At 40.9% G+C, this 22,303-nt stretch overlaps 2 protein-coding genes across 6 annotated transcripts in view; both read right to left on the reverse strand.

Moving 5' to 3' along the window:
* The window catches only part of VEGFD (vascular endothelial growth factor D), a 51,530-nt gene extending 40,124 nt beyond the window's left edge, over nt 1-11,406 (reverse strand). Inside the window, exons 1-2 of the mRNA XM_075263682.1 lie at nt 10,972-11,406; nt 3,045-3,246 (exon numbers count right to left, since the gene is read on the reverse strand). Coding sequence (XP_075119783.1) covers nt 3,045-3,246; nt 10,972-11,058 — 289 coding nt within the window. The 5' untranslated portion in view covers nt 11,059-11,406. The remainder of the gene's footprint in view (nt 1-3,044; nt 3,247-10,971) is intronic.
* Nucleotides 11,407-11,650: 244 nt separating this feature from the next.
* Nucleotides 11,651-22,303, reverse strand: part of PIR (pirin) — a 50,269-nt gene continuing 39,616 nt past the window's right edge. For all 5 annotated transcript variants that reach the window (XM_075263685.1, XM_075263686.1, XM_075263683.1 and 2 more), the window contains 4 exons: nt 17,591-17,635; nt 16,822-16,904; nt 15,669-15,735; nt 11,651-13,538 (listed from right to left, as the gene is read on the reverse strand). In XM_075263685.1, coding sequence (XP_075119786.1) covers nt 13,423-13,538; nt 15,669-15,735; nt 16,822-16,904; nt 17,591-17,635 — 311 coding nt within the window. In that variant the 3' untranslated portion in view covers nt 11,651-13,422. The remainder of the gene's footprint in view (nt 13,539-15,668; nt 15,736-16,821; nt 16,905-17,590; nt 17,636-22,303) is intronic.

Here is a 22,303-nt window from a genome sequence, read left to right on the forward strand (position 1 = left end):
CCGCAAGCATGCGCAGTACGTTCGGTGAAGTTTGCCGAACATAGCGTACTGCGCAGGCATCCGACGTCAAGCCGAAGAAGGAAGGGGAGGATGCAGAAGACAAAGGCGGCGCTGGAGTCGGTTTTTGAGCAGCAATGGGGACGCCCCCATCGCATTTCATGCGCTGGGACCCGCCCCCATCGCTGCAAGAGAACTAATTAGCATACTGGTACAAACCGGTATTTCGAACGGCACGGCGGAGATCACTTCCAAAGGTAGGAGACGAATAGCCTTTCTAAAGGCTATTCCGACGTGTTACCTAGAAAAAAATGTTTTTTAATGGTAGAATCCCTTTAAAGGGGTATTCCTATAACTCTTGTTCTGAAGCCTGCAGGCTCTATGCTCTCTTCACTTCCTGGATTTCTCGGCACATTGGTGGGCGGGGTTTCACTTGCTTTGCTATCTGCTATGTTTGCAGTCTGTAATGAGGGATTGGTTGTAAATGCATTACCACAGTATAAAGCTGATGTAGAAACTGATGTAGCAGAGCTGGATTTGAGTCAGCTTACATTACAGACAGAGGTAATGGACTCCTTATCTCAGCCCTTATCAGCCAAATTCAATTAAACCGGCTGACAAGTGGAAAAGCTGAAGATAGACAGCACAGTAATCCCGGAGCTCTCACCTCACCCCCTCCCCTATCTGAGGAGCTCCGGTGCTTGTCAGCTCCTCCCTCCCACCTTGAGAGCAGGCAGCAACTTCACTTGGGAAGTTATTAGATAAGCCCAGTGGCCATAGAAATGCAGTGTCAACAATGAAGTGAATAAATTAAGATAGCGGCCAAACAAAGCAGTTTTGATAAAGCAATGTATTTAGGAAAATCCACATTTAAATCCACATTACATCCATATACATAGCAGTATAGATAGGATGCTTTTCATGGGACAACCCCTTTAAGGACTCCAATTTCTCATAAAGCTAATTAAATTCTAAGTTGTGAGATGCTAAGAATACTCTTGACTGGCTGCAGAGCACAACACAACTACTAGGTGGCCACACACAGGCACATAAAGAATAGCTAGACATTACTTGTTGTATAGACCAGGGTCAGGGGATAATCATACACATCAGGGAGAGTGTTTGCCTATATAGGCAGTACGGAGACTTACAAGTCATTCCTGCTCCGCTAGGGATTCTGGGTAAATCCCAGGAGACTTGTAAGTCTCCGTACTGCCTATATAGGCAAACACTCTCCCTGATGTGTACGATTATCTCCTGACCCTGGTCTATAGTCTCTCACTCTGCCAAATCAGTATCCCTATGCTATGCTGAGGATGGACCAATAGGCCGAAACAGCGCTGTCCATAGCTGGGAATCTGTTACTTTTGGAATAGAAATACTAATTTGGCAATTAAATCCACATTATGATTAAATAGACTTTTTAACTGAGTAATGCATGATGTTAAGGATGCTGCCCTCTAGAGGGCGGCGTACAGAGTGCACGGTTCTCCTAATTACATCCTGGAGAATAGATTATTGTTGTATAGAGTATAGCAAAATCATGTTGTTTTGAAAAGCACATATCTGGACATATCTAGCAAAGAGGAACGGTAAGGAAGGACGTATCTTAACTTGTTCTGCTTGTTCTTCCAAAGATCTGAACAACACAATCCAGCATGGTCCTTCAAGTTTACACTAAGTAATGTAGTCATGTAATGAGTATAAAGAACTAGACAGTTCTATATTTATCATGTTAACTAGGGTCGCTCACACAGACGGACATACCTATCCCAGGGTGCTCTATTTATAGCAGATGAAGTCTTTCTACATAGTGTCTGCAGTGAGTACCGTTCCCATGACCGTGTAGATCATACACATTGTGGTTCTCACGCTGCTGACAGACAATTAGTGGTCTCCGTCCAAGATGTGGACTGGATACATTTTAATAGATAGCATTTTTTGTGTGTCAGCCATCGCCAAACACCACTTATCAGTCTACAGACTTTCCTCCGCTCAGATCATTAACATTTCCCTTTTATGTGACTTTCCCTAAATATACTTTTCATGATCAGATATGACTTTAGATGTCGCCACATATCCACTACAGACAATCCATAAATGGGAATGATATCAAACATGACAAGTATCCCTCTATACAATGACACACTGAGGAAGAGGAAGATTGGGATACTTTATGGCAGAGCCAGGTTACAGATTGGTAACCTATCGTCTGCGTTACAACCGTATAATAGCTGCACATTTGCGCAGGGCCTTATGCACATGACATATGACGTCACAGGAATGTAAAGTATGCATCCATTTTTACAGACTCCATTTATTTCTATGGGAAGATATCGGTTGCCGTAGGGAATCCGATGTGATATTTTGTGGATTGAATTATATGTAGTAAATTTTGTGTGGAAATGTGGACATGAAACACGTGGATGTGGGCACTTTTCCACTGACTAATATTTACAGATGAAAAAACTGACTGCATATGAATGTAAACTATGTCAGTGTATTATATAGTAGGGCTTTAAAGGGATTCTATCATTAAAGTCACATTTTTTCTCGATCACACGTAGGAATAGCCTTAAGAACGGCTATTCTTCTCTTACCGTTAGATGTCTTCTCCAGGCCGCCATTCGGTAGAAATCCTGGTGCTGCGAGAGAAGTCATTTGCATACAGACCAAAATCGGGATTTCTACCGAACGGCGGCGCGGAGAACACATCTAAAGGTAGGAGAAGAATAGCCTTTCTTAAGGCTATTCCTACGTGTGATCGAGAAAAAAATGTGATTTTAATGAAAAAATCCCTTTAATGTGACGGGGAGAAGGGGCTGAAAACTGATGCAAAGACACACACTGACATCAGGGAGACACCAGAGACACACACTGACACCACACATCAGACTCCTGTGGATAGGTCCTCAGTATAAATACTCAATTTGGGGTCGGAAAACTCCTTTAATGATCTATCCTTAAAACAGATCATCAATATTTTTGGCCCAGAAAACCCCTTTAAATTATCATTGATGTGCAATACAATACACTATATGATGTACCTTTTAGTATTTCAATGTCATAGAATGCCGCAGCAAATCTGGTTGAGCGGTGCGGCCCTGACCTGGAGTCAGTGCTGATGTAGGACTTGAGTTTTGATCGACATCTCCATAACTTCAGTTCTCTGGGGTGGGTGATACGTAGCAGCTCTTCAAGGCTTGCAGCAGATCTGATCCTCTGTTCTAAGTCACTCTGTGTCACTCCCTGCAAGGAACAACATGGTTATATATCAGGTATTGGCACTCACTCAGTAGGAGTGATGGTCCTTATACGTTGTAGTAGTCCATATATATTATTCAGTGAGGTCCCATTATATTGTCACACTGAATAACAACATAACTCAGATTTGTCATTTATAAGGTATTTACCAGTGAATTCTTTCCATAAATCTTTTTTTCACAGCGCACTTCCAGGAACACATTCCACTATGTAAGGCATCTGCTCCACTTTAAAATTCTACGGAGTCTGATGTTCTGCTTGTGAAATCGTGTTTACTGATACATTACAGTATAGGCTTACACAATAGTCTGCAGAAGGTAAGTCACTCTGCACATGCGCATAACGTTGTACAGAGAGTGTATAATAGTGTATACAGCAGTCAACAAAGGGAAAGATAACCATATCTTAAAGGGGTTGTCTCATGAAGCTATTAGCCAGAGTGGAAACATGCTAACGAAGCTCTGACTTCGGTCAACCCAGCCTATTAATGTGTCACATGGTTAGTTATTAAAATTCTGACCTGAACGGCCATTTGAGGCTTTTACCAGCTAGTTCTTCAGGGTTTCTGAAGCCAAACTGGCGGTGCCAGCCTGGTTTCTATTTCATGAGACAAGTTCCTTAAATATGACCGGAAAATTTTGTATCCTCAAGAGGGTATATGAAAAGTTTTATTTTCCTAACATTACTCCTTCCACTGAGTTTGTGAAGATTTTCCATTTATTAGAGAGCCTATAAAGTATTCTCTATCGTACTCATCATCACTAAAGGTCTTTATGGCACATAGCAAGTCCAGTATGTAATATGTAAAATAGTCAACCAGTGGCTTAGCAAATGCCCAATATTTCCATACAAAATCAAATAAAAGTCTCAATCATTTTGGATATGTAGATCACATCCTACAGGTTCTTCACTCCCACATTCAGGTGCTGTATGATACATGTTGGACAGAAGAAGAATCCAGCTGGAAACCCCTAAGGCCGGGCTCACACAGGGGTTTTTGGTCAGGATTTTGAATCTGACCAAAATCCTAACCATAAAAATGGCACCCATTGAAATCAATGGGAGCCGGTCAGCGGTTTGTTCCGGCTCCCAGAAAAAAGAAGCGTCAATGCTCATTATTCAGGTGGATGCGCTGACATCCGCCTGAAGACACTCCTTCCTGACTAGGCCCATTCATTTTGGCCTAATCTGGAGCGGAGTGCCATGACTGGATGCTGGTGGATGACTAGACCCGTTTTTTGGTCCGGAATCTGAGGCGTCCTCCGTGTCAATTTCCAGAACCAAAAAACCCCGTATGAACCCGGCGTTAAGAGTACTGTCAGGGTTTGGAGTCACACCCACAGATACAACACATTTTAAACATTTTGCTTGGTGTATTTAAAGGTCATTCTTCTTTCCCCAGGACTGCCTATAGGCGCAGGTCTACTGAGACTATAGGTAATTCTGGCCCTGGATGGAAAAAATTTCTATTGGTTCTAACTAATCAAATCTTGGCCAAACACAAAAAGTTTACTACTGACATTACTCATTAAAGGGGTTGTCCGATATTTTCAGAAATTTGTATAAAAGTCCCTTTTTTATTGATGACCTACACTCAAGGTAGGATCAATTAAAGATCAGTGGGGCTCTGAAGCCCAGGAAACCTGCTGATAAGACATTTTAAGGGGTGTAACCCTTGTGTAAGTACTGTGACCCCTTCACTGATTGCATTGCTTGCCATCTGATTCATAGCAGACGTGTGACGTCATTACAACTTCTCCCATAGCAATGATGTAATTACATCGCACGGCTGCTATGAATGATGTAAATAGTGACACGGTGACATTGGTCACACAAGCCCTGTGGCCCCTTCAAACAGTTGATCAGTTGGCGTCCAAGACGTCAGACCCTCATTGACCTTTTATTGTTGACCTATCATAAAGATAGGTTATCCACAGGGATGTAACTTGAGAGGGTACAGACAATGCAGTCGCACCGGGGCCCAGGAGCCTTAGGGGGCCCATAAGCACTGGCATCAGTATTGGGATTGTAGCTTCCATCTGGCCCATAAGCCAAGGAGACCCACAGATTACCCTAACCACACTAAGGGGGATTAAACTCCTTAGGCCCTGTTCACCCAGGGCGCAGATGGCGGACTTTGTTCCTGATTCTGACGCGGGAAGCCGCGGCAAAATAGGGCCAAAATTCGCCTGCCACGACTGTCTCGGCTTCCGACAGTCGCGGCTTTCGGAGTAGGCACAAATGAATGGGCCTAGTCCGGAGCGTGCTGCCATGAGGCAGACACCACGGCTTAATGAATCCACCTGAAGAAAGGGCAACTCGCTTCTTTTTTCCGTGAGTGGCAATATGCTGCTCATGGAAAAAAGAGCGCTAGTGGTCTACATGGACCGCTATTGTGAGGGAGTGGATTATAACGTGGATTCCGCGCCAATATCTGCCCCCTCTTGCCCTGTATGAACAGGGCCTTAGCACCTGCAACCACCACTATCAAGAATTCGCTGTAGGGATGAGGTAGAGGGCCCCGGACAAAAGATTGCATCGGAGCCCACAAGACTTTAATTACGCCACTGGTTATCAATATAAAGGAACTAGAATAGCCTTTTAACTTTTAATTACCCATAAAATGGGTTTTTCCTTCCATAGGATACTGCTGACAATAAATCATCAATAGATTGTCGTGGTCCGACACCAGGACCCCAACTGATCAGCTGTTGAAGAGAACGCAATGTTCAGGTGAACGCTGCAGCACCTCCACGGAATACCACACACAACATCATACACTGTAGAGAGGCTTTGCTTGATATCGCAGCTCAGTCCAGTTTTCTTGCTTGGGACTGAGCTGCAAACAGGCCATGTAACGGATAAAAGTGACACAAGAACAGCATACGGCCTTTCACACCAGCGATTAGCTAAATGATGTATGTGCATGGTTGCAAACTTTCCCCAATTTGCCAAGAGAGTCCCAAATTTTTCAAAACTATCCGATCACATTTAGGCACAATCCAGGTAAAAAATGGTGGGGCTTACAAAACACCACCTCAAAATGACTGCACGAATAGTATATTACCCCAAACATCCAAACACGTCCAGAACTGAGATGACGCACAAATGTTCTCGATTATCCCGGCCATGATGTGAGGCTGATTCAGATCCATGTCTGGAATGTTTCCTATTGCACATGTGAGGATTGCAGCACAATGCCCAATAAAACCGCACATTTCACTTGTCTAAAAGACTTGTAAAGTCTCCAAAGGTCATACGCAAACCTAGAGGACGCACGCTGAGGTCACACACGTGACACCGCTACTGACTCACAGTAACACTATCGCTGACTCTACATTTTTATGTGCTTCTTTATATATAGATTGTGGCCTCAGCTAAAAATACATCACAATAAGCTTTATTTTATAAAATGATAAAAGTCTCCAAAAGAAACCCTGTTTCCCACAGCAACCAATCACAGTGCAGCTTTCATTTCTTGAAGTGCTTTTGAAATATGCAAGCTAAGCTGTGATTGGTTGCTACGAGCAACAAAGACAGGTTTACGTTTGGACAATGTTCACAGCTCTGTCCCTATAATGTGTTGGTAATGGCCACAGATATAAACTGTATGTAGGAGAAGTCCCAAGTGACAAAACCAGGTTGACAACAACAGATATATTATAGACTTTTAGGTCCGCATTGCCATATTACAGCTCTGCACAAGTTCCAAGTTGTAGAGTCATAATATGGCGATGTACGGTACATGTCCGCACTGTATCGCCGTATGTATACAATGTCATACAGAGGTATTTTTCTCTCTATTTCGTTAGATGCCAAATTTTGGAGATAAATTCCTAGAATCATTCCCATTCAAAAGTGCAATATGGTGGTGCTGAGATTGTTCCTATAGCTCCATAGTAGTGACCTGTAGGGACATCTGCTGCTATATAGGCTCAAGGCTCCATGAACATAGCTATACAACATGGAGGAGGCCTTTATGCCTCCTGACCACCTCTCCCCCATACACATGGCATGCATGATCAGTTTGGTCAAGTATATGTGTGTTTGTGTACATGTACGTACAGATGGCAAGATCTATTTCCCTGCAAACAAAAGAATCTGGGGATGTATTTTGGGGGGATTACCTCCTGATGAGCATGGCCCCATTTAGGACAACTACTGGTAAAAACACTGTAAAAAAACACTGCAAAAATGTGTTTTTCATTGTTGATTTGCTGCGTTTTTCTCTGCAGTTTTTCTTCCCTTATTAGGCCATGAAGCTCCACGTATCGGCTCGCAGGAAAAAAGCGCTGCAGTAAAAACCACGGCAGAAATGCATTGTGGTTTTTCCCCCAGCGATTCTCTCTCTCTGGACTTTCTGCTTTGGGCGCAATCTGCCAAAGATCAGGGATGATGCTTATTTTTTCCACTAGATGACTTTTTCAGCAAGTGGAAAATGAAGCACTTGCCTCCCATTGAAGTACATGGGAGGGGGAATTTGGGGGGCAAATTCAACTCTGAATATTCCACCATGTGAACCTAGTGTTCTACCTCATCTTATTTCTATAGTCATACAATAAAAAATTCTATAGGGCTTGCATCGCTCCTTTTAACCTCAGAATAGCAAATTGTAATTTTTTTTTTTTTAAAAAAAGCTTCAGTTTGTGAGATTCGAGGCAAAGGGAAAACAGAAAAAAACATTGCACTGAAGGACCTTCCAAGACCCTACTATATCAGATATGGGTATATTCTGACAATTCTTTAGCTGGTTACTAAAAGTTGTCGCTGTCTCATAAGGATCGTATGTAGAGATGAGCGAACACTGTTCGGATCAGCCGATCCAAACAGCACGCTCCCATAGAAATGAATGGAAGCACCTGTGACACTGACTTTCCGGCGGCCGGCCGGCGTCACAGGTGCTCCCATTCATTTCTATGGGTGCGTGCTGTTCGAATCGGCTGATCCGAACAGTGTTCGCTCATCTCTAATCGTATGGTAACCAGGGAACTATCCAGTAATATAAAAGTTCAGAGATGGGGGGAAAAGGGTTTAAGATAAGAGAAATTAAAGATCATTGATAATGTTACAACATCCACTTCATTCCCATAGAACAATGTTTGACTGACACGTCAATATATGGTAGATTTATTACACTTTGGGGTGAATCATCTGTAGACAGACAACATCAGGATAATCTGATGCAGTCATTTTTACTGACAGATTTGCTGACGGGAGTATCTAAAGCTTTTCCAGTCTTTCTGATCAGATCTGTGACGTGTGTCCCTGTATCTCTGGAAATGACAAAGTTGTTTATTTGTTACATAAATTAAAAATCGCCACCAACGTAACATAGCATGAATCCAACAAAACATCTAATACAGCAGAGATTCTAAACCTGATTCCTTGCAATTGAAGTCTTTGAACCTGACATTTGGACATTTGTAGAAAGGTAGTCATAGACATAAAGAAACATAGAAACATCGAACATTGACGGAAGAAGAACACATGGCCCATCTAGTCTGCCCTTCTATGATTTCTCTTACTGTAGATATTCTAACCACATCTGCTTGATGTTTGTTCCAAGCATCACCTACTCTTTCAGACTAGGTTCACATCTGCGCCCGGTCTCCATTTGGGGATTCCGTCTGTGAATCCGCTTGAAAAATGCAAGCAAGACTTTTCTCCGCATTTTCCGTGTGGAAACCCAGCGGATCCCATTATAGTCTATGCGAACCACGAATTTCCAAGAGTAAGTAATTTTTAATCAGATTGGGGTTTCCATTTTTCGGGTCACAAAGCAGACCCGTAGAAAAGAATCCACAATTCAGGTGTGAATCTAGCGTCAAATAAGTAATATCCCCCCCCCCCCCCCCCCTCCTGATCCATATTCATTTCTTTAACATATGTAAAGGTTTCCCTCATCTCCCATTTCCCTTCTTTCCTGAAGGCTGTATAGATTAAATTCTTTTAGTATCCCCTGATATGTTTTATGCTTCAGACACCATTTTTGTAGCCCATCCTACAACTATCCTATCTTATTGATGATGTCTTTATGTAGGTGGGGTCTCCAGTACTGGACACAGTGTTCCAGATGTGGTCTCACCACCACTCCGTACAGCAGGATCGCAATCCCACTGGCTATACAGCCGAGCATCCTACTTGTCTTCCTTGCTGCCTGCTTGCACTGTTGACTCTCTTTGAAGCAGTCTGATATCAGAATTCCCAGATCCTTCTCTTCTGAAGTCCTGTCTAAGACAGAACTGCCAATACAATACTCAGACACAGAGTTCCTTCTCCCCATGTGCATTAAATTACATTTGGAATCATTAAAGTGCAGTTTCCATTGTTTGGACCATTCATCCGGTAAAACGATATTGTTTTCCGGGTTACAAATCTCTCCTGGAGTATTAACCCTATTACTCACTTTTATGTTAGGAAAAATTTACCTACCATTCTCCTAGGTCACATACATAAAGATATTAAAAAGAATAGGAGCCAGGACAGACCCCTGCAGTACACCACTTGTCTGTCCTCAGATTGGACACCATTAACCCTACGCTGATATCTATTCATCATCAGCCAAATGCAAATCCACTGAACTATCCAGGGATTATTAATCCAATGTTCAATCATTTATCTATCAGCTCTTTATGTGGTATTGTGCCTGACATCCAGGTAGGCGATATCCACCGCGCCACCTTCCTCCAAGAATCTGAAGTGTGTCCTGATTTGTCTCGCACTTGGAAGACTCTTCATTAAAGGGACGTTCACAAATAAGATTTTATTTTTAATGAACCCATAACTACTCTTATAGTGTATATCACCTGTGTCCGAAAACACTATAAAGTGTTAAAGATGACTTTTCCAATCTATCTTATTTAGTACCGTAGAAATAATATTAATAATGATGAAATCATCAGGATCTTGTAACACGTATGGTCAGCTTTAAATAGTTCAGTGACGCAATCCTTATTTTTCCCATATTGCAACAGATAGAAGAAAAAAATCAACCAGATGGAAATATTGTTCAGAAAAGAATACTGTGGAACCAGGTTATATGTGCAAAGTCTATATTGATATCTCCCATTGCCAATCTCATTACTGGTATCTGGTATGAAGGTTGTACTGAGCCCCATTGAACTGCTATACCTATATATTGGTGTGCACACCTCTGTAATACTAGGCGGTATAGATTTAGTAAGATCTTATACCAAACTGGATACAAAATGGGGAATCTATGCCTGTATTCCAGATCTATAACCTGTGGTCTGTAGTGGAACACCAAGTGAGAAAGGTATAACAGGTCAGTAGTTGTCAGATATTTGCTAAATTTGTACAAACAGTGATTATATATATATATATATATATATATATATATATATATATATTACGCATGATTGCACTAAATATGATCCACTTATTCAGACTATGACAGCTGATCTATGGTCGCTGCACCTTCTTCTATATACACATATACATATCAAGGTATATGAAGACAGTAGCTAAATTGTATAGAATATGTAGTAAGATACCATGTGCATATGCAAAAATAACAGCACCTCAGTACAGTACTGTATATGAACTCTTAGGGTCCAAAACTTTACATAGTACATATTGAAATGGGCAATTTCTCAGTAAAACAAGACTTTTTAACATTCATATCTTTAATTTTAGTCTTTACCACCCCTTCTACTATACAGAACGAATAAAAACCATAAGCGCCCTTACCTTAACACTCCCACCATCATAGGCGAAAGCTTGAAAAAGCTGCAAAAATCCCACAAAAAAGCTTACAATGCTCCAAACACAGGTCATATTGGAGAGGAAATTAAGCCTTGGATAAGGTACAACTGCCGGAGTCTATTGTAATATACATGGTGTTAAAAAGTCCAATAAACAATGATAAGCCAAAAGCTACCAAATCTTGTAAGAAATGGTATTTAATGGCCAAAAATAATAGAGCAGCAGCTGGATGACCCTGCTAGATCTGTGCGATTTCCTCTCTTCTGGAGCATAGTGATGTGGGATAGATGGATATATATTATCAGAGAAATCAGTTCTTCAATGATTCAATGCATCAGAGGCTTCAGCATGGTCTCAGTCATTCAGGGCAGAGAGGAGAGGAGCAGTAATCCAAATTCTGTATTGAAACTTTCTTCGCAGCGTCCAAGGAAGCATGTGTGTTAAATTTGATACAGGGCTTGGCAGTAAAGGCAGACAAACTTTGGCTCCTCTCCCATTCTGAGGCTTAGCAGATCCCAGGAACCAATAGCCTTCCAGTATTCTTCTAAATTACTTACTGGTGATCTCTATTATATCAGACCAAGGTACCTGACATAGAGCACCCCGAATGGTCAACTCGAAATAACACCAATGAACCATTTCAAGGTATTTTTTTTTAATTTTTATAAAGAGGTCACACCAACATTGAGAATATAGGGCTATAGCAATGCAAGTACTGAAATATAAAACACATACAATACCATAGTTATGATATGACTAAGCCAACAAGTACAGGTAGAAAAAAAGAGCGTAGCCTGGATATCTGTCAAAATGCTGGATATGATAATGGGCACCAACAAGTCACCCTTCTTCATCCCGGGCACTTAGATATAGGAATATCTGACCTTGGTAAAAGAAGGAGTAAGTACTACTCTGGTGGATCTCAAATTTAGGGGCTACCCTAAATCTAACTAGGTCCTTTGTGTCTTCAGTCCATGTATTTGTGACTCAATGTGTCCCATTAGATAATTTCCGCATTAAGGTCCCCTGAATCATTTCCATAGCAAAAATCAAATACAGTAAGGTCCGTTTCACATCTGCGCATGGGTTTCCTAATCCGCATAAAAAAAGTGGTTACCTTAGGAAACCCATGGACCACATAGACTATAATGGGGTCCGTGTGGTTTCCACTCAGTTTCTGCTGAGAGGGGAACAGAATGACCCGAACGCAGATGTGAACCGGGCCTTAGTATGTTAATATGGTGTAAGCTAGGGCCCCACATACCAAAATATGGTATTTAAAAAGCTTGAGTTTTTTCCTACTTTCTGCTGTATTTTTCATTTTTGCATTCCCCAGTATAAGTATATGGGGAAATATAGTGTTTCCGCAGGTAAAATTAACAAACTGCATTTTTCTTTCGCAATGCATGGATGAGATTAATTGAAATCTCATCTCAGCCAATGTCTATTGCTAGAGGCATGATTTGGGATCAGTCTCCTTCCCCCTCTGGCAGCTGGAACTATGCTTTTTTTTTAGTTCTCCTTTAGTAGGAGTCTTTTCAGCTTTACTGCCATAAAGCAATGTTTATTAGCATTCTGCAATGAACAGAGGATCACTATGTGGAGAACTGGATGTGAGTAGAATGACTGTGTGTCCACCTGCACTCTGCTCATTAGGTGGACGTGCACATTGCTTTACACTTTGAACACCAGGTGGCACCATACCATGTAAGTAAGGATCTTAACTCTTCGCTTGATTGTGTTTTTAACAGCATGTAAATGGAAAATATTAAGTGTGTATGATCTATACTATGAATATGATGTTATATGATTTAATGGGACGATTTTTTCTGGGTATTATATTAACAACATATTACAAACAAAGAAAACAGGAAACATATGACTTTCTTTTGAAAGTTTTTTAAAAAAAAATAGCAAAGAGGAGGATCACTAAGTGGGAGGACACCCCCCCCCCTTATTTATTAACAGGGGATTGTCTTATTGTTAAACAATACTGTAGTTGCAAGGACTAGGACCAATCTGGACATTCCCAATAACTTCATATGCATAGAAAAATTTCCAGACTCCATGAGGATGTTGCCCTGGTTGGATTCAAGCTCAGAGGCCCCAGTAACTTAGACAGTAACTAGGGTGCTAAACACTGAGCCGATATGGATTTCTAATTTTAAGGGAATATTGTTTTATTACTAGGAATGTGTAACCACAATTTCATACTGAAGTACAAATAAAAAAACATTTTTTTCTCAGCTAGTCTCTTTGGTCTCTTCTCCAAGATATACAGAGATATTCTAGAATTTTACATAGAAAAAAAGCAATATGCTATTATTGAGACTGTAATAAAACCTCTAGCTCTGAAGCGTCCATTATAAGAATATATATGCTATACAAAGTTTTACATCTCCCATCAGTACACAAATTCTTGGAAGGCTCCTATATTTATCTGTTCCCAATCTTAGATTTCCATGTCTTGGCTTTTTCAAATCCATTTTTGCAGTGATGGTAATCCTCAATGGTTTTGGAAATTTCTTCCTTTGTGTTCATCACGAATGGTCCTAAAAAAAAAATGAAATATATATTCAGACAATAGTTTTTTAACATTTTTTAAAATTCTGTTACATATCCTACTAATATTATAAATGTGGGAGTTTGTGTGTTTGGATGTTTGTTCCTCAATCACGCCCAAACTGCCGAATGGATTTCAATGAAATTTCACACATACCTAAAATGTGACCCAGAATCGACCATAGGCGCCTTACTATCCACGCATGTTCCTGGGCATTCCGTCTGCGAGCACCGAAAGTACGTTCGGTGAAGGCTGAGGGACCTGAAATGATCTCACCTCAGGCCCTTCAGCTGTTCTCCAATTGGATCACACGATAGAGGGGGGGGAGCTATAGAGGCTGAAGCCTGGCAGAGCGAGATGAAGAAAATGGCATCACATGTGTGGCCAAGCGAGTGCTGAACATGCCGCCATCGGTGCGGGGAGATGGATGGGGACATGCAATGGTGGGGGTGGAGCGTGCGGGGCACACAAGGGAAAGGACGGGCGGGGGGGGGGGGGGGAGAGAGGCCGGGGCCGCATTGGAGGTGGGTTGCCACGAAGTCGTGGGAAATGCTAGTATTATACACAATAATACAATATATAACATAATATATTGTAACTTGCCATCCAGAAATACAAGCCACACAATTCTTTAGAGAAAAAATGTAAAGGACCTGTGTCCTACTGATGTAAATCCTAAAGCTCATGGTCTATTCCCTCCATATGTCTTTAGTGTCTACCTATTAGTCTCATCATGTTGTAGATTTTATCCTGCCAAGGAAGACATCAATTTTCCCTATAGGTATAAAAGTCACTGTGACCTAAGGGAATTTTACAAATTTTGACCATGTTGGAATTTTTCCAATTATCGCTTGACCTATTTCCCCATAGTTCCTTCCCAAACATAAAGGGTCATAAGGCCTTAGCCTTAATGGCTTCAGGAAATGATGGCACATTGCTAGGATATGTCACCACTCTCTGAACAGCGGGGGTCTGTCTTCCAGGACACCCTCTGACATAGGGATCACAGCAATGGTGACAATTGAATGGCCTGAAGCACTAAAGTGCATGGACAAACTCGAAAAGGGCCGTAGCATTGCCTTCAGAGTTTAGCATTGGGTGATCGAGGAGTCATGCCATTGTGACTGGTTAATATATTAGAGAAGTACAGAAATTTTTGATATATTGAATATATTCTGTTGAATATATTCTATTGAATATATTGTGGGTCAGGATGTCCGAGCGGTCTAGGGAGCTGCGTTCAGGTCGTAGTCTCCCCTGGAGGTGTGGGTTCGAATCCCACTTCCTACAGACTATTCAACACTCATCTGTATAGGTCAACATGTATTTTTCGATTTTCAGACTATAGACCAAATTACAAAATTAGTTCAATGATTAAAATATTGTATTTTTTCCTACTAAATAAAAATAAAGCATATCACCTTGGAAAATATAAATTCCTGCTATGGAAAATGCTAAGAATTCAAGCAATTGGGCAATGCTGTATATACAATGTGGATGTAGTTTGTCCCTGCAGACAATCTCTGTATATGGCCCATTACCCACCCACTATCCAAATGATACATATGGCCGTAACTAGAACAGCATGGCAGACAGATGTCCACGGCTGCTTTTACGAGGCTTTTTACTAGATTACAAATAATAGGGTAATAAGAATATCTCCATGGGGTGCCAGGGCTGTGATCTTGGTCAGTTAATGCCCAACGTAAACTTTGTTAAGGCAAGTTTCCAATAGGGAAGCACAATGGTTCTTGGAATCCCCTCAGGGAATCATTGAAAAGTGAATGGAAATTGCTATTACATTGACTACGCAATGCTATAATAAAACAGAAAAGAGACAGCAATGTGCTTGCAAGGTGTCAGTAGACTGAGTGCCACTTCCAATTCACATGCCAATGCTCCTTCATCGGTCACATGGTTTGCTTACAGCTCAGTCCCATTCAAGTGAATGGGCTGAGTTGCGATTCCAAGCATAGGTGCTATACAATAATTGTATATGGCACTATGGTTAGAAAGCAATGCATGACATGATAGACTGAACGTGGGCCTGTAACTGCAGACCAATAAAATGGATTTTATAATGATATTATACATATAAACTGAAGACAAGTCATCTTACCATGCTGTACAACAGGTTCTTTTATTGGTTCTCCAGCGATCAGAACCAAATGGGCCAGTTCATCGCCCTGCAATACAGTATATACACAGACACATCACTCCATCTTATCATTACCACTTCACCCTTTCCCCCATATATCCAACAGTCCATTTTTTGAGGATTATTTCTGATATTGTGGCTCAGCTCCGCCAAATTTAGTTACATATTTCTGGCGTAAAATAAGCAAACTAAGGGCTGGTTCACACGGGGCAAAATGGTCAAGATTTTGACGTGGAATCCGCGTCCAAATCCTGCTGCCTCCCATTGAAATCAATGGGAGACGGTCATTTCTTTTTTCCGCAAGCGGTTTGTTCCAGCTCGTGGGAAAAAGAAGCGAGCTGCTCTTTCTTCAGGCGGATTCCGCAGCTGATTCAGCCGCGTCATCCGCCTTGCGACATCATGCTGCGGACTAGGCCCATTCACTTGGGCCTAATCCTGAGCGGAAAGCCGCGACGGGAGGCCAGTGCACTGCATCCACTGAATGAGTTCACATGGAACCCCATGTGAACTAGCCCTAATAGGAGGTGTAAAGTTAGACTAAACAGTGTAATAGTTGAGATTATACACTTTGATAAATCTGGCACAGGTTAAGAGTTTCTAGTCTAACTTTTCACTATCTTCTATACAGAATTGGTAAATCTGTCCTAGTATCGGCTATTCTATTAGCCTAAGGGTGAGTTCACACTAAGTATACGCCAGCTTATTCTGAATGTAAAACACGTTCAGAATCAGCGGCGTATAAAGCAGTTCCCATTCATTTCAATGGGAGCCGGCATACGAGCGCTCCCCATAGAAATGAATGGGCTGCTTTTTTCACTACGAGCACTCCCATTGAAGTGAATGGAAAGTGCCCGCGTGTACGGCTCGGCATGAGTAGAGCTAGCCGTACAACGTGTTTTACGTTCAGAATAAGCTGGCGTATACTCAGTGTGAACTCACCTTTAAATGATTAAAAACAGTGTAAGTCGGCTGTATTAAAGGGTTTGCCTGACTTTTTATATTGATGATCTATCCTCAGGAACTACACAGCAGACTGAGTGGGATGCAGAGGTCGCCGTCCACTTTGCAAAACCATCAGAATTTTTGACTTCCATAAAAAACATTACAGTCCTACCTTGTTTTCAAAATGTACGTTGTCCCCATCGTCTAGCACTGCGGTATGGTGAGGCTCAACTTTTTCTTGGGCATCGGGTGGACCTTAAAAAGATAAAAGTAATATTAAGAAGTATTAGGAATTAGGATAATAAAATACATTTTCACAATGTGTAAGAAAAAAATTGCTATCTAATATAATCACTGGATGAGGGGGCAACAGTTCAGCTGTATTGACCATTTTCAAAAAGTAGACGTCCAGAGTGGAGAGGAGACAGGAGTGGTCCCAAGTCATAGGAGTTTAGCAATACAGAGGAACCACACTTGGTGCATAACCCCTCGTTCACATCTGCGCTGGTATTCCATCCGGGGGAGTCCGCATGGGGACCCCCTGAACTGAATACCAAACGCAATTGCAAGCGCTGTGCAGTAAAAGCACACGGATCCCATAGAATATAATGGGGTCCGTGTGCTTGCCGAGCACTGCCTACACGAATCATGCGGACAGGAAAGCAGATTGCGAACTACTTTCCTGTCCGCATGATCACTGCGGAGATCTGGCAGCAAGCACACTGACCCCATTATAGTCTATGGGGTTCATGTGCTTTCACTGCACAGCGCTTGCAATTGCGTTAGGTATTCCGTTCGGGGGGTTTCCCATGTGGACTACCCTGGACAGAATACAAACACAGATGTGAACCAACCATTACATGATGAAGGATCTCAGCTCTCAATGGGTGGAATCTAAATTAACTAAGTATTCTTACAAAGTGTTAACAATGAAGACTTACCAACATGTATGACTCCTTGCAGGGTATAGAGGAAGGCCGTCCATCCTGTAAATTTACATAAAAGAACATTATGATGTATTGCACATATTCTACCCATTTACTATAAAATGATATCAAAAAAGCATTTCAGTCCCTACACACGATTCTATGGTCCATGTTTTCAGTACTGCAGACAAGCATTATTTGCTGATGTAACGGAGTAGATCTCCATCAAAGGTCATATATCAGCCGAGATCCATTTTCCCATAAATACAAAAAAAATATGGTTTGTCCTTTTGTTAGAATTGTTCTGTCACATTTTAGAATACTGGCCCCCAACCAGTGCTCAGCACCCCTGTGTGGCTCACGACAACCCTACGCTGTATGATTCTCCATAGTCCTGAGTTATGACCATATGTACTGCCAGTAAATGTCATTGTAGACGGTTCTTAACCAGCAAACAGTCCCATTTGGGATGGCATAATACTAGAGTGAAATTACATACTACAATAGATCACTCAAATATTTGCAAATTCACAAGTTCTTAGTTCTCTGCATCTCAATGTGGATCCCGACCATTGTTCCAAGTTAATGTGGCTGAGAAGCTACAAAGTCTTGGGAACTTCTATTTTAGAAAGATCATACATAATTTATAGTATGTCTATATATACACTGATATACACATATTAGCAAAATTTACACTGCAAAAATTTTAATACTTGACCCGCACAAGCTCCACCAGGGTGAAATTCCTGGAGACATCAAAAGTCTTAGTAATAGCTGTTCACACTCCTAAAGCTGTTGTCTTGGAGGAGTATATAGTGTTGGGAAATTATCTATACAGGGAATGTACGTGAACTGCGGCATGTTAAACACCAATGACCTATGTAAACTAGATGAAAACCATTATAGATGATCAAAGGCTGAAGAGCCCCTCTCGACAAGGTTAGGCTAAGGTGGGATTTTAAGAAATCACGGGGCAAATGACTTAACAGTTCAGCTCAATTTTAGGTAATATTTGTTCCTTACAGCCTTGATCTTCAAAGCTGCAAGAAATGATGTCGGTATGGCGGGTTATTATATATTATAATTTAGAAGTAAGCATTAATATGGCATATAGAGTGAAAAGTGTACAAAAATAAATAATGCCATACATTACTAACAAAATGCAGAAATATATTTTTCTCCAACTTAATACTTTTTAGATATTTTTGTTACAATTATTTCAGGCATTGCGTCAAATATGAGGGAACTTTATAGAAAATAAAGGATCTAAAAATAGATAGTTCAATAACAATATTTTTTCTACAATACTGATCATTTAAGGGGCTGAAGTTAAAACCTTTTTTTTTTTTTTTTTTTAAACTGTAATTTTTATTGAAAGGATTTTTGTAAAATACAATACAACACAAGAGTTGAAAACATAAAAAACATAAACGTGAAGCAATGCATATACCGTCAAATAGACTGGGAATGTATACACATCACAAAAACCTGAGTGTGAAAAAGAGGGGGTGGGGGAGGAAGGGAAGGGGAAGGAGTCAGAGACCATTCAAAATACAGTATGCGTCCCAAGATGACCGTATAGCCTGGAGTGCCTCAACTAAAACCTTCTTCTTGTACAACAGTGACCCATCATTTATCCAGGGACATTCATTTGTAATAATGGAACCCCCTCAATAGCTACAACTTCACTAGCTTCTTCTCTGGTGCACTCCCAGACGTTACATGAAGATAAATAACACAAGATTGCTGATCTGCTTATAATGCCTTGTGAAGATTTTTAGGGAGAGGAGAAAGAATGGCAGTGTTTATTGGGCATGCAAGACACTCTTCTTTAATACAAAAATGTATATTCTTTTAATAGGTGTGTACAAGTGGAATAAAACTATTTCTAACACATTTTTTTTAGCAGTTTTCCCCTACTCATGCTCTGTTTCTGAAAATCAATTGTCCCTTAGCTAGTGGGCTGAAACTAGCCCCTGAAAAGTACATACGAGAGATTCTGTTCCTTATCACTCACCCAGAAGCAGCATGGACAACAGTATGAAGCAGTACTGAACAGTAATATGAATAAAGAACCTGGGGTGAGATAGGAACTTACTATTACCTGCAGCAACATATGTGAGCAGGTGTCTCTGCGATATAAAATAAAATATATCTTTGTACCGTATTAGCCAGTAGATAGGAAATGTAAAGATTGAGAGTCTTCAGTAGTTGATACCTTTTTTAATGGCTAACAAAAAATGATGACAGATTGCAAGCTTTTCGGACTGCTAGGTCCCTTCATCAGGCATGGTAGGACACAATATCTGAAGGCATGCACATTTTTACAGGAATAGAGTGTTTGGTGCACAACTGATGGAAAGCAGTACATGCAAATAAACAGAGAAGTTCACAGGAAGGTTCTCTGAGTATTATGATTCCTTTGATTATTGACGTGGTGTCTAGTTATTGTAAAAGGACATAAAACCATGTGACTGGTTTAACCCCTCTTGTAGTGTGTATAAATGTGCTTGCTTTCAGATATTGTGTTATACCAGCCTGATGAAGGGACGTAGCAGTCCCGAAAGCTTGTAATCTGTCATCATTTTTTTGTTAGCCATTAAAAAAGGTATCAACTACGGAAGACTCTCAATCTCTACGATATGTGAGTGTGTCTCTAATTTGTACTTGGCCCCTTTTCATTTTCCCCTCTTCATAGACTTTTTTGGGCAGCTGTAACGTGAATATTCTATGTGCTGACAGTCTGTTTCATCTGCCAAGATGGATTTAGTTCACTCCAAGATGGAGTGAATTAGAGATAGAACTATTTTTCTCTGATAATATATTAGGAAGTTTCTTAGATACACCTGTATTATGGAGTTTGCTGAAAGTATATTGCCCATTTATAAGATGACAAATACTGCTGCTGGCTAAATGGTACATGCAGTACATGGATAGCTGGAATAAAAGAAGAGTTGCTTGACACTCTCCATTGGCATTTACAGTAGAGATGAGCGAACACCGTTCTGATCAGCCGTACCGAACAGCACGCTCCCATAGAAACACTTTGCCGGCGGCCGTTCGCCGTGCCAGGTGCTTCGATTCATTTCTATGGGAGCGTGCTGTTCGGAACGGCTGATCCGAACAGTGTTCGCTCATCTCTAATTTACAGCAAAGGATCCTGCTTTATGATGTCAATATAGACTAAGAGGGCATATTACCTTTGGCACATGATTCCTTTCACTGACAAATTAAACTATAAGAATAATTTCGGACCACAAGGGAAACTGGAAACAGAAGATCCACATACCCATGAGGAGAACATGCAAAGCCTATGTAGATAGCAACCACATGTTCAAAGAATATTTTGGTGGTTAAGTTATTCTTTTAGTGGTAGATGTGTTATATGGATTTTATGACAAATTTTATTACAACATAAAATGCCATATGAAAATATTTTAGGGCGTCTGTGAAGTTGAGTGGTTTTAGGAGAGTGGACATGGCCAACAGCACAATTGTAAAAGTTAAATATATTGCTAAATCAATGGAGAAATAAGTGAAAAATTATGTTTCATTGGTCACGGAAAATCAAACTTGTCTGTTAACAAATGAACTGTGTTCTCTGCTCGCAGACATTCAGAGAAACCGCTCTCGAATGCCCTTTTAGGGCTTACGCCACGAGTCAAAACTGTGTTGACTGCGAGGAACAGGAATCTATAAAGTCTATTAATTCAATATGGATGGAAAGTTCTGCTCTGATCAGTATCAAAGGAGCATCAACTGTATTCAGTAACCATTGTAGGATCAGAGCCAAGTGAGCAATAGCTACAGGATACTACGGGGGTAAGGGACAAGTTACTTGTAATGTCAACGAAAGGCTCCTCTATATCTCTATGTGCCGAGATCCATCTAACAACTGTAGTTGCCTGTCTATCTGACAGCCCGAATATCTTTTAATTCATCTATCCCTTTCATATCATCCGTCCCCTATTTCAGAGGCATAATAATGGGTGAACATGTTTGGATAATGAAAACACCGAAATGGTGTGAAGGTCCTCTGAAGGATGTCTCGACCATCAGGCTGGAAATTATGGAAAAAGATGAGTGAGTTGTGCAACGCTGTTTCCCTAACACTAGCTTCACATTAGAAATGCCTCTCAACGGACCTAAACAATGGAGAGGTGGACCCCCTAAAACACCGGTTACACAAGGAGCTTGGCCGACCCCCATTAACTATGATGGGGTCCATCAGGTGTCTGTCATTTTTAAACTGAAAGCAGTGGAAAGAATAATTCTCCATACAGGACTTTTCCCCTGCCAATTTTCGGCAGAGTTTGTGAGTCCAACATAGAATGTAAGGTAGATGTAAACCTAGACAACCTCCCAAAGAACGGAGTATGAGCTTAGTAGCACAGCCTACTTGTCTGTTGTCATATAACCAGCCACCACAACCATGTGAGGCATTGTCAAAATAGATGCAGGGGCCGGAGGTGGGGCTCTAATCCCCTTTACTCCGCAGAAAGCAAACGCAAAAATAAAAAGTCATCAATCATATTTTGAAAAAAAAAAAAGTATTACTGTAGAAATAACTATGGTATATTATAAAAATACCTTTTTTGGAGCCTGAGCAGTTTTAGAGAACAGATTAGCTTTATCACCATCAGTAACCTCATCACTGGAAGACTCAAGAGAAGGCGACTCATGTTCATTAGCGACTATATAAGATCAAAATAGCATTTTCTAAAAATA

This window comes from Leptodactylus fuscus, chromosome 2 (genome assembly GCF_031893055.1).
Source record: "Leptodactylus fuscus isolate aLepFus1 chromosome 2, aLepFus1.hap2, whole genome shotgun sequence".
NCBI lineage: Eukaryota > Metazoa > Chordata > Amphibia > Anura > Leptodactylidae > Leptodactylus > Leptodactylus fuscus.